The sequence below is a fragment of the Sorex fumeus genome, unplaced genomic scaffold, assembly GCF_029834395.1.
Source record: "Sorex fumeus unplaced genomic scaffold, SorFum_2.1 ptg000003l, whole genome shotgun sequence".
NCBI classification, from domain to species: domain Eukaryota; kingdom Metazoa; phylum Chordata; class Mammalia; order Eulipotyphla; family Soricidae; genus Sorex; species Sorex fumeus.
This window is the reverse complement of record NW_026606060.1, coordinates 50107414-50121262: the sequence shown is the minus strand read 5'-3', so window position 1 is coordinate 50121262 and position 13849 is coordinate 50107414. Positions and strand designations below refer to the sequence as shown.

The window sequence follows — 13849 nt, the reverse complement described above, 5'->3', positions numbered from 1 at the left end:
CAAATGAATTTACTATTTACTTCACATAATTCTTACAATCTACCTATCTTGTTTGTCTTTCCCTTTTTTATGGCTGAGTAATTTTCCCTTGTCAATTTGTACCATATTTTCTTCTCTTCACTCAGCAATTGATACTTGGTTGTTGCCACATGTCTCAAAGACTGTGAATAATGCTGTAATAAACATGGAGAAACAGATATCTCTTTAAGAGTGTGATTTTATTTAATTTGCACATATATCCAGAAGTGTAATGGCTAGATTATATAATTGATCTATTTTAAATATTTTTGAGGTTTCCCCATACTCTTCCAAAACAGTAAACAAATTTATAGTCCCATCAATGGTGCATGAAGTCTTCTTCACATTCTTACCAAAACCTTTCTTTTAGATTTTTAACAATAACCATTCTAATAGGCATGAGGTGACTTTTCTTGGTGGTTTTGGTTTTCATTTCTCTGATGACCAGAGACATTGAACATCTTTCTATGTACCTGTTGTCTATATTTGTAACTTTTGAGAAAAATGTCCATTTAGTGCTCTATCCATTTTAAATAGGTTTTTTTTTCAATTAATATTTATGATTTCCTTATGTCTTTTGGATATCAACCCAGGATTGGATCTATAGTCTGTAAATATTTTCTCACTTTCTGTGGATAGCCTTTTCATTGTTATTCAGTTCTTTTGTTGTACAGAAGCTTTTGTGTTAGCTATGGTTCAACTTGTTTAATTTTTGCTTTGTTTGCTTATGCTTTTTTAAATTATATACATATGAATATTGTGTATCTATGAATATGTATATGAATACATATGAACATATATAAATACTGCATAGACCAATGTCAAGGAACAACACTGAGAGAGTACAAAACACTTCTTGGCTTTAAATGATATCACAAAGCTAAAATAATCAAAAGAGTATGGTACTCCTATTTGAGAAAGAGCACATGACAACTAGAACAAAATTTTTGAAAAGCATAAATAGGGTTATAAGACATAGTACATCAGTTCGGGCACTTGCTCTGCACACGGTTGACCCTGGTTTGATCCCCCTGCATCCTATAGGTCTTCCAAATACTACCAGGATTAATTCCCGAGTGCAGGGCCAGGAGTAAGCCTTGAGCACTGCTGGGTATAACTCCAAAACAAAAACAATCATAACTAAACCCATACATCTACAACCAACTAATATTTACAATGGAGTAAAAAATATTTAATGGAGAAATTATAATCTCATTAGTAAAAGGTGTTGGAGAAACTAGATAGTTATTCACAGGTGAAAGAGTGAAGTGGGATCTTTAACTTACACCACTCACAAAGACTACATGGAAATGGATTAAGGACTTAATATAACACCTGAAATCATGAAACTCAAGAAACAACACACCATGAAACTCAAGAAACAACACACAAGAAAGTGACCTTTTAGCAAACTGGGAGTCTGACCTGTGCGTGTACCCATCCTGTTGCCCAATACTGAAAGACAGATGTGTCCTCTTCTCACTAGGAAATGTGGTGTTTATGAATCGTTGTATGAAAGCTGCCTACAAGTCAGTCTTGGAGGAGAAATAATTATCCTCTTTATGTATTGAGACAGATTCTTTGTTTTTTGAGCCCTGCCAAGTTGTAAAAGTTGACAATTATTGAAGCGTGGTGAAAAGAGCATGAAACAGGGTGATTCAAATTCTGGCTTCACCTTCATTTGGCACCACTTCTTCAAGTCAGTTTTATATCTGGAAAGAAGGGCACAATTAGACCTTTTTTTTGGCTTTTTGGGTTATACCCAGTGATGCTCAGGGGTTACTCCTGGCTCTGCACTCAAGAATTACTCCTGGTGGCACTCAGAAAAACATATGGAATGCAAGAAGTTGAGCCTATGTTGGCAGCGTGAAAGACAAATATCCTACCCACTGAACTATTGCTATGGCCCCACTGTCAGACATTTGCTGTAAGAGTCATAAATAAAATAAGTTCTTAGCACAAATAGTCCTGGCACATAGTAGACACTCAGTAAATGATTCTTGAAAAAAAAGTCAGTATCAGGGAACTGGAGAGCTAAATAAATAGCAGATAGGATGGTTGCTTTCCTCTCACATCACCCTGGTTCCATCCCTAGCATCCCTTATGGTTCTCCTGAACAATGTCAGGAGTAATTTCTGAGTATCAGCTGGTGTGGTCCAGAAAGAAAAAAAGAATTGTTATCAGCATTACACACCTGTTTGTGTATCTAGAATCAAGAGACAGTGTGAAACCATAATCATTCCATTGGTTAGAAACTGGTGGATGTTTTCCCCTTTATCATAGATGTCTTTCTCCTAGCCTAATTTAGTAAATTCCCAAGTTAGAAATGCTATATATGAAGTTTTTAAAAAGCCTTTATACTGCTTCCACGTTGGAAACAATTGAATGAGACACATACCAATGAAGATGTGGTAGTTAATATGCCCCTCATAAGATCTGCTGGGGGAGCTGACCGTATTTAAGAGTCCTTATTCCTAGGATCTAATCAGGGGAAGCAGAGATCAACTGTCAGAGCACAGAGACTAGAGTTCCCAATCAAAGGTGACAAGGACTTGCCAGATTTCTTTCTCCAGAGCCTTGGAAAAAAACAAATTTCTTATTCTTTTTTTAAATTGGATCACTCTGAGACCCTTACAAAGCTGTTTATGATTAGGTTTCAGTCATACAGTGTTCCAACACCCATCCCTTCACCAGTGCACATTTCCTGGCACTGATGTTCCTAATTTCCCTCCCATCATCCCCACCCCACCCCCAGCCTGCCTCTGTGGCACCTCTCTCTCTCTCTCTCTCTCTCTCTCTCTCTCTCTCTCTCTCTTTCCTCTTGGGAATTGTGGTTTTAAATACAGATACTGAAAGGTTATCATGTATATTTCTTTACCTACTTTTAACACTCAGTTCTTGTCCACCATGATCATGTCCAACTCTTATTGTCATACTGGTTCCTTCTCTACAAATTTCTTCTTTCTCCTAGGGTTTTACAGATCCCGTGTACCGGGCAAGACGGAAGCAGTTCGCTGACATTGCCTATAACTACCGACAGTAAGTCTGTGTGGAAGAGGAAAAAAATGCATGTCCAACCTCATTTGTCTTACTGAAGTGTGTGTGTATCTGTCTGTCTGTCTTTGTGTGTGAATTTATTTAAACCTTCCCCTCAATAACACATATATTTTAAATTGTAGTAGTAGTAGCAATAATAATAATAATAATAATAGCCACAGGACAAAATAAAACAACCCCCTGAGAAGGGCCCAGCTCTCTCTTTCTCCAGTGCTTTGTTGTGTAATTATGCTGTGATGTCTGAAGTAATTATAAAAGGCCTCAGTTCTGAACAAAACAGCCCCTGGTATTCTCCACATTGAACAGAGAATAAGGAAAAAAGAGAATCATTTACATTCAAGAAGGAGTTGGCTGCTTTACTACAATTTGAGATTGCAGCGAGCCAAGCCTTGGAGTTCTACTTTTATCCCATTTGACCCAGCTGCCAAGGGCCATTTGAGCATGAGTTTATTTCTTTCTGTTAGTGATTCTATGCTCTGCCTGTACTCTGGTTTAGCCAAAGGAAAATGCAAATCAGCAACATATCATATGTGAAGAGAAGCATTTTTGCAAAACTGCTACAAGAAACTTAGCCTTTGATCCAAGCACCCTTTTTTTGGTTTTGTTTTTGGACCATACCTGGCAGTGCTCCTGGCAGGGCCAGGGGATCCTCACATCTCACAGTGCAACAAAGCAACCATCAAAATGTGCCTCAAGCCTACTTGTTCTGTCCAGTATGGGAGATAGTTCCTGCCACCTGATTTCTCAGGAGCCATGGACTTGGGCTGGAACAAGGAATTGCTCTTTGCAGGGAAGGAAAGTCAGTCCTAAATCATACCCAATCTTTTTTTTTTGTCTATTATTTTGTCCTCACAGAAAAGAATTTTGGGAGGAAACAAGCAGTAAAGTAAAGCAGCTTTATTTAGAGATTATGAGGAAGGTTGAACAAGGATGGAGTGGGAGGGGGGAAAAGAGAGAGAGAGAAAGAGAGAGAGCGAGAGAGAGAGAGAGAGATCCATTTAAGAGAGATGATGAAACTCTCCAGAGGTAGAGGGAGCTGAGTACACATACCAGGTGGAGAGGTGGGTTACCCCACCCCACAGAGTGGTGAGATGCCTTTGCCTTTGCCAAGCTGGTTTTATAGATTTATGGGGTTTCTCCTACAATATATATAATCCGACCTATAAATCTACCTAGGTCAGAGTTTGTTGCTATGGCATTGTCAAGGAGAAGTGTTTGACACTTTTGATGGTCCTCCTCCATGTCCTTCTGACAAGACTTTGCTCCTAATAGAGCTTCTTTCAAAGGAAGGTCCAGTCCTCTCTGGGCCGGTGCTGGCACCACAGTTGGCGTGTTATCACAACTTAGTTCCTGTGTCCACAAAGTGGGTCTGGCCATAACGCATTTAGCTACTTAGGACTAGACAGAGTAGCACTGTAGCACTGTCCTCTCGTTGTTCATCAATTTGCTCGAGCGGACCCAGTAACATCGTGAGACTTCTTGTTATTGTGTTTGGCATATTGAATAGGCCACGGGGAGCTTGCCAGGCTTTGCTGTGTGGGCGAGATACTCTCGGTAGCTTGCCGGGCTCTCGGAGAGGGGTGGAGGAATCGAACTCCTGTTGGCCGAGTTGGCTGAGTACAAGGCAAACACCCTACCCTCTGTGCTATCTCTCCAGCCCCAGTGCAGAGTAACTTCTTAATTCCAACTCTTGGTTTTGTTGTGTCCCCAGAATTTACTTTCAGCTCTCCTTCCAACTACCTATTTTCTTGCTTCAGCGTGATACTCTCTAGTTCCAACCAATTTGTGGCAAAAGTCAAGTCCATCTTTCCTCATGGCTGAGTAGTACTGTATTGTGTATATATGCCGTTTTCTTTATCCACTCATATGTTGTTGGATATTTAGATTGTTCTTGTATCTTTCCTATTGTAAAGAGTGCCGCAGTGAACATAAGTGTGCATTTACATTAATTAATGTTTTTTCATTCTTGGAGTAGACGCCCAGAAGTGGTCATATTTTAAATTTTGAAGTAACTTTAAATTATTGAAGTAAATCTAGTCAAAATTTAATTTGAAAGATGTAAAAATACTGTTTTCCTTAATTCTATAGCAATTGAGCTATTCTATAGTTCCATTAACTCTTTTTGTTTTAAAATCACATCCTCACCAACACAGTTTGTTTCCAGTCTTTTTCCTTTATCCTTTTATTTTGGTTTCTGGGTCTTATCTAGCAGTGCTCAGGGTTTTCGCCTGGATTTGTGTTCAGGGATCTCTCCAAACGGTGCTCAGAGGACCACAGTGTTAGTGATCTAATTTGCATTAGCTGTGTGCAAGGAAAATGCCTTAACTCCTGTACTGTCTCTTTGGCCCTGCTTCTAGTTTTGTTGTTGTTGTTGTTGTTCTATTCCATCTATCACTGTCACTGTCACTGCCCTCCTGTTGTTCATTGATTTGCTCAAGCGGGCCCAGTAATGTCTCCATTGTGAGACTTGTTGATACTGTGTTTGGCATATCGAATACATCACGGGTAGTTTGAGTGATAGCACAGTGGATAGGTGTTTGCCTATCCACGCAGCCGACCGGGATAACCCGGGTTCGATTCCTCCGTCCCTCTCGGAGAGCCCAGCAATCTACCAAGAGTATCTTGCTCACAATGCAAAGCCTGGCAAGCTACCTGTGATATATTCCATCTATATTTTGTTATATTTACATTTTTTGAAAATTTTTTAAGATTCTGTGGTTTACAATGCTAATAATAGTGGTTTCTCAAGCACATAATTCCAACAACTTCTAGTCTTGTTATATGCCATTCTTATAATGTGAGTAATATCTCTTTGTCATTTCAATTTACATTTCCTTTGCAATCAGTGATGGTGAATACTTTATTTCACATGCCTTTTAGCTATCAGTAAAATAGCTGTTTGAAATATTATTATTAATAATTATTTAGTCATTATGAAATTACAAAGTTATTCATGATTGGGTTTCAGGCATACAATGTTTCAACACCAATTTGTTCAACCCCAGTATCCACTCTCCTCCACCAATGTCCCGCCCACCCTTCCCTTCCACCAGTCTGCTTTTATGAGAGTTGTTTTTAATTTCCTAATAAGTTTTTGCACTATGGTTTACAAATACTGTAGCTGCCAGGGTTTTATACATAACACATAACACTTTCAGCAGTACCACCTCCTCCTGGTTGAATACTTCCCTCCACCATAGACGAGGCCCCTCCCTGTCTTATCCTCCAGTCCTCTTAAGTCTTGTTTCTCTATTATTTTGATGAGATCATTTGTTCTCAAGTCGTTGAGCTTTGCATTTTATCTTGGATCTTAGACTTTTGATTGATGTATGCTTTGCCAATATTTTCTTCCATTCTTTGGATTTTGGCCTTCTTTCCTTTGCAATGCTGAAGCTTTTTAGTTTGGTGTAGTGCCATTTGTTTATTTTTGCTTCTGTTTACGTTGTCAAGGAAATAGAGTAGTTAAAGACAACCTTTGATTTAACAGCATGGGCAGTTCTGCATATGTTTTTCTTTATGTTTTTTTTATGTATTTAGAACAATATCAACATCTTTAATTTATCTGGTGAGAGATACGAATTTGGTTATACCTTATTTTTTTGCATGTGACTATCCAGTTTTCTGACACTAGTTATCGAAGAGACTTTTTTTCCTCCACTTGGTATTCTTGATTCCTTTGTCATCAGTTAACTGTCCATATATATATGGTCTATATATATATGGGCTGGAGCGATAGCACAGCGGGTAGGGCGTTCGCCTTACAAGCGGCCAACATGGCCGACCCGAGTTCGATTCCTCCGCCCCTCTTGGAGAGCCCAGCAAGCTACCGAGAGTATTCGATATGCCAGACACAGTAACAACAAAGTCTCCAATGGAGATGTTACTGGGCCTGCTCGAGCAAATCGACGATCAACGGGAGGGCCTTTACCTTTTACCTTTATATATATATATATATGGACCTGGCAAGCTACCCATGATGCATTCAATATGCCAAACAGTGACAACAAGTCTCACAATTGGGACGTTACTGGGCCTGCACGCGCAAATTGATGAACAAGGAGAGGACAGTGCTACAGTGCTGGGTAATATGTGAGGGTTTACTTCTGGACCCTAAGTTCTATTCTGTTGTTCTGAGTTTGCCTTTATTCTAATATCACAATGGTTTGACTGCTGTAGTTTTTTTTATGTGAATGGAAGGCGTCATAAAAAGATGTGCTGGAGATATGACTTAGCAGTTAACCAGAACATTGAAGTAATGGTACTGTACTTTAATAGCTTCAGTAGACTATGGGGGAGATTAAGATGATAGCATTTTGTTTATGAGATACAAAACAGTTGGAAATGGGACTTTACAAGTGGAAAGACTTTCTGAGAAAATTAAAAGCATTCCCTTTTCTGAATGACTCCTGGTAGTGGAAGGAGCAAGACTTGCATTTACCTTGCACTGTGTGGTCATGTCTCATGGTAGGAAGAAGTCCCAGAATATGGAAACCCTTTTACTTTGTCTTACCTTTCCTTCAGCATGGTCAGGTGATAACCCCAAAACAAATAATGACAACAATCTTGCAACAGGTAATGCATACAAAAAGCTTATATGTAATCATCTCCTGGTTTTTGCCTGAGATGATGCTAAATGCTTGGTTTACTTGATTTCATTTAGCCTTAGTTAAATGCCTACTTTAATGAATTGGGAAAAATATAGTCTTAAACAGCTAATTTGAGCAAAAGGTGTGACTTTCTGGTAAAGGACAAGCCTCACATGTGTGACGATCTGAGTTCCACTCCCAGTATCACAAAACAGTTACTGATGTCATACAAAATAGTAGGTGGCATCATCCTTCAGCTGTGAACTCACGTTTGTTTACCTTCAAAGTCTTTCTCAGCCATTTCCCTGGGAATCTGCATATTCTTTGAGTCAGGAGGCCTCATTTTTGTCATACAGTCCAGAAAATACTTAGGAGGAACATTTACTCGCCACTTTGCTGTTGGGATTTGAGGGAAAGAAACTGGGTCTCTTCAGCTTCTTTTACTTAAAAATGTTGGAAATAATTAAAATAAGTGGAAGTTATCAAATGTCTCATAATTTTGAAGGTTAGTCAAAGACAATAATTTGATTATTAGAAATAACCCCGGATGGGTGTCTCTCAGAGGAATATTAATCTTCTAGTCAATTTCCCACCTTTCACAGATGAATTCCAGATGGCTAAGTGATATACCTAAGGCTCTGTGGCTACCTAAGGGCTGCATTTACTCTCAAATTCAAACTTCATTTTAGCTCTGATCTCTTTAAAAATGATTCCTTTTACCTTCCTTTTCTTATTTTAATTTTTTTCAATTTAATTAAAGAATCATGATTTACAAGTTACTGATACGTGTTTGGGGCACACAATGTTTCAACACCAACCCCATCACGAGTGTCAACTTCCTTTCACCAGTGGTCACAGGCCCCCTTGCACTCTCCCTTCTCTTCCCCCCGGACAGGTACTTTTCCAAGTTCAGTGATAGTTTGGTGACAGCTTAGATCTCACTTTTTCAGTGTTGAGTCTGTGCTTTGGGTATAGAGCTGTACCACTTTCCCGCATCCTTGGCCCCCGTTATTTCATTTTCATTATTGTTCCAATAATAGGGATAATGCACACTTGGTTGTGCACACACTATGCTCAACAGAGGGCTACACTGTAGTTTCAGTGCCACACACACATAGTTGCAGTGTGCCAGAGACTATAATTTATTGAGATTCCAAATGTCATTGTCATTGGAATTAGATTCTGCACGCGTGGGTTGGTGTCAGGAATCAGGGTTATGGAGAAACTCCTAACCTTATATTTGCAAGTAAGCCCTCTTAATCCCTAGCTCATCTCTTTTTAAAAAATTACCACAGTTAAGGCTATGTGTTTACAATTGTGTTAACATTGATAGTCTTTATGTACATAGGACCAGGAATTACTCTTGGATCTATGCTCAGTGATAATTCCTGGTGATGCTTAGGGGAGTAAATGTTATGCCAGGGATTGAACTAGTTGGCTGCTTGCAAAGCAGGAACCTTTATTCAATAAGAATCTCTCTGTCCCTAGCTCTCTCTTTTGAACTTTGGATGCCAGTGTCATTTCCTTATTTATCTAAAGAATTTTACCTTCTCTAGCAATGGTTGATTCTCAATGTGCAAGGATTACCTGCTTTAGTTTATGTGAAACTCATACATATATAATCATATTTCAGTAAAATCATATGTGTTGAAAAAGTGGTCTTTGAAGAGAATCACACACACAAGCAAGTAAGGTTTTACTGGTTTATGAAAAAGATGAGCTCAGATGCTGATAAGAACTATGGTTCAGTATTTATTGACAGCTCATGGTGATTTTAAGAAATCCAAATACAGCAGATAATGAGAATTAAATGAATTTCACCCTGCTGCTTTCCCTCCTCCTTTTTTTGAGACTTTTGCAAAATCCAAAAGGTATCTTCCTTCCACTCCAGAAATTTTAAGCTCTCTCATTAATTAACTCTAGCTTTTTTCCTTGTCTTTCATCAGGCTTATTGTAAACAACTCTCACATTCTGGTCTCTAGTACCTTCCCAGTCATTGTTCCACATGGGGATCAAATCCAGTACTGTAAAGCATACCATCATATGATAATTATCAATTAATAAATGTATTTACTTATTCTAGAACCTGCTTCAAGAGCAAGATCAACAGAGGCAAATTAAATTAGAGCCACATCAGTGGGGAAATACTGGGGAAGACAGTCAATTACTGAAGTTACAAAAAAATATAGCAGATGTGGCAAAAATTTTTTATAAAAAGGAATAAAAATGACATATAATTAGGAGCATTAGAGCATTAATGTAGTATGGTTTAGGAAGAAGTCAAGTTGAGGCTGAGAATTAAAGATGTAGAGTTTGTCAGCCAAAGAGAAAGGATGGAACTTGTTAGTGATGGGGCTTTTGAGCTGTGTGTATTCACAGTCAGGGATGAATTACCGCAGTTATTAAGGAAACAGCTAAAGTTCACCTCAGTTGGTCACTTCCTTCTCTTTTCCTGTGCCATGCAGTGCTCTAATTCTCCTCACTAAGAACATTAAACAATCTTCAGAACATCAATTAGAAGATTCACTGACAAATTACTGTGTTTTGGGGCACTTGGCAATAATTCTACATGTAAGAAGGCTTGGTATAAATTAGAACAAGAATGGAAAGACTCTGCCAGGTACTGAGTGTCTTGAATACTATATTTGGTTCATAGAATAGTTCAGAAACAGACCCTTCTAATTAAAACATGTTTTAAAAGAACATGTTTAATGTAACTAATTTTTTATTTTAAGCAATTTGATGCTGTTCCTAAAATATATGAGTTTATTTTACTTAATGCCATGATGGCCTTTTAAAAATGATTGATCATTTACTTGAGGACAAATAATTTTTTTGAATCTCAGGCCATTTTGTGGATACAGAAGATAAAAAGAAAATTTTCTGAGTTAAATTCCTAAATAAACTTTGAAAAATAAATGGAAGTCTATCTGCTGGTGATGGTGGTACATATGTGCAGAAATAAAGCATAAAAATGTTATATTCAGGTGGCTTCACACACTGATTTTTAATTTTATTACAACATTATAAATGGTATTTGTCCATTTTTTTAATGAACACACACACACACACACGCACACACACACACACGCACACACACATACCCCTTAGAAAACTAGTCCAGGTTAGGAAGTTAGAAAGTTTAAAATTCAGATTCTTCCACCTGGTTCCAGGAAATCAGGGGATCACTGAGATTTAGTATGGGATGAACTATTCCTGGGAGGTAATATCTGGGGGTGTACAGAATCGTCATTTACTCAGATTGAAAGGACTGGTGGAGAATCTTCTAAGAAGCCTTAGCAGAACCTTAAAGAGATATTTCCAGTTAAGGAGAGACTCCAGAGTGAAACCTCATTTTCCGGATCTTTGTTCAAGTGGCCCCTTCTTCTAAAGAACATCTTAAACATCCAATGTAAAATTGAAACCCTGTCCTGCCACTCTGTGTGCCTTCACTTTTGTTTAAATCCACAGTATTTGTCACCATTTAATAAATGACGCAGATTTTCTGTTTATTTCCACTACAAATGTGAACTCTGTTAGGAAAAAAAAATAATGGTTGTATGAACATTGAGTCTGAGATCTACTCTTAAAAATCTGAACTTTTAAAACACAATCATATTAACCATAAATACAAATAGGTACAGTAAATCTCTAGAAATAAGCGATCTATCAGAATGGAAAAGTTTGCACCTACTGAACAGCAGGTCCACCTTTACCCTACACTCAGCCCCTGGCAACTATCGTTTGACCCTGCTTCTCTGTATTTGATTATTTTATATACCTCATACACGTGAGGGCATTTTATCTTTTTATGACCCACCTAGTTCACTTAGCAGAATGTCTTCAAGTTCATCCATATGTTACTGTATAACAAGATTTCTTGTTTTAAAGGATTATGTGGGGTGCCAGGTTGGCTGGGCACAACGCTGGCCTCCTACCTGCTGTATTATCTGTCTGGCACCAATGAGTATGCTTTTCTGGAAGAATGGAAATGGATATGAAACTCCTGGAAAAGAAAATGTCAGCTAGGGGCATCTCAGTGCCCAGGATATTATCTCTTCCAAACTTGTTGCATAAATAGCAGATACCTTTTCTTTTTAAATTAAAGTCAGTCATAATGATAATTACAAGTTACCCAATAATATTTGTCAGCACCAATGTTAGGTACCTTATACATAGTATTTCACCTAATTCTCCCCTACAGTTATTACCCTAGGTAACAGTTGTTAGAACTGTGTTTACTAAGTTGCTTGAGGACTAAGAAATTTACCCAAGTTAGGAAATGGTAGAACTGAGTACCAGACTCATCTCTGTTCCTCCCCAAAACCTATTCTCCTCTATCTGCACTTAGCTCCAAAATGATGAATAATTCTGCATCCTTAGACGAGGCCTGTGATTCTTTCTGAAACTCTCTGCTTATCATTATAGGGCTTTCTGAGCTTGTCTTAGTTTCAAGGTTTAAGCAAAAAACAGAAACCTGCATTCTCTATAATCCTTATTCACCTTTCCATGGAACATAAGAAAGACTTTGCTTTAATGTTCTTGGATGAGCTGTAGCTCTGAGGGACCTAGTTTGAAGTTTAAACAATGACCCACAATTCTGAAGTAAACAGTATTGCTAGTCCTGGACACTCTGTGCCCTATTAGGAAACAGGCCTGCAGCCCAGAAAACAGTCATTGGTCTTTGAAGTCAGGTTTGGTTTAGTTTTCATTTGTTTTCACTGTTCCGAATGAACACAGCTCATTCAAAGATGCATTTCACAAGGACGTTTTGAACTGATGAGTCTCACACTGAAGTGTGTCATCTGAGGGGTATCATAATTTAGAGGCCTGGAACTCCAGTACCCACGTTTCAGAATCTATGGGACAAGATCTAGTATAGGTGCTTCTCTGTCAAAGGTCAAGTTCTAGGCAAGCATTTCTCATACTCACAGGCATTGATGTACATGCTTTACAATTTCCCAGGAGCAGAAATATGAAATCTACCAAATGCCTGTGCTCTAAACAAAGGGGCATGTATTATATCCACTTTAGCTCCCGTGGATTAAATAATTGCTTCTGTTGACATCAAAAAAGTTCTGATCTGTTTTGAATTGAACTTGGATGCCTTTGTTTGGAAAGAGGAAGTGTCTTTCTTAATTGTCCCAATTTTACTTCCAACTGTCTAAATCCTCTTCTTGCCACTTCACTCTCTGACTCTTACAGGTAAGTAAATGCTTACCTTAGGCAAACCACTGGTGAGATGATTGTGAAGAAAGGCCAAGTAGTTTCCCAAGTGAGAACAATTCCTTGGTACAGTTGGTAAGCTGAGAGCTTGTGTGATTTTTTTTTTTGCCTTACCAAAACGGACAAATGTTCCCTGTATCAGGAAGTGGAATTTTCCATGTTTAAGTCACTTACAAACTCCACTGTACTCTGGATGGTGGCACACTCTGGACTCTTCTCGAGCGGCTTAATCCTCTGTCAACCTCTCTTCCGCAACTGCCCTGCTGGACTCAGACCTCTATGCCTCTATTCTAGTGGACAGCCCATTCCTCGAGTGGAATACACAGAGGAAGAAAAGAAAACCTGGGGCACGGTGTTCAAGACCCTGAAGTCTTTGTATAAAACCCATGCCTGCTATGAGCACAACCATATTTTCCCACTTCTGGAAAAGTACTGCGGCTTCCGTGAGGACAACATTCCCCAGCTGGAAGAGGTTTCTCAGTTCTTGCAGAGTAAGTCCACATGTGGTCAAAGGTGGGGGCGAGGGGAAGAAAAGAGTACAGGTTAGTGGCGGTGAGTGAGAGTGGGATGGTGGTAATGAAGGGAGGTGCATTCTCCTCAGAAAAGCAGACCGACCACCTTCTCTCTAGTTTTCATCTCCTACTTTCATCCAAGAAATCGCATCAGGCGTGGATTTTATCCTTGAAAAGGATGTTTTTTCATTCTCAAAGCCCATGGTGCCCAGGCAGCTCCTATTATATTATAAGATGTCTCCAGTGTTCATTTGTGTAAGAAATGTTTATGTGGCAATGTCAAGAGTCCTGAGCTTTTAAGTCCAGGTACCTATCTGGTGTGACTCTTGCTCCGACTCTCTCGTTGGTTAACCGCAGTTTAGTTGTCTGTCAAATGAGACAGTCAGCCTTCCAGCTCTTTGCATAGGATTGTTGTGAGAATAGAGTAAGACTGCATGTGAGAGCAGCCAT

At 38.9% G+C, this 13849-nt stretch overlaps 1 protein-coding gene across 1 annotated transcript in view; it reads left to right on the top strand.

Annotated features, from left to right (window-relative positions):
- Positions 1–13849, top strand: part of PAH (phenylalanine hydroxylase) — a 76754-nt gene that overhangs the window by 49925 nt on the left and 12980 nt on the right. The window contains exons 5-6 of the mRNA XM_056117083.1: positions 2990–3057; positions 13182–13378. Of these exons, the coding sequence (XP_055973058.1) occupies positions 2990–3057; positions 13182–13378 (265 nt within the window). The remainder of the gene's footprint in view (positions 1–2989; positions 3058–13181; positions 13379–13849) is intronic.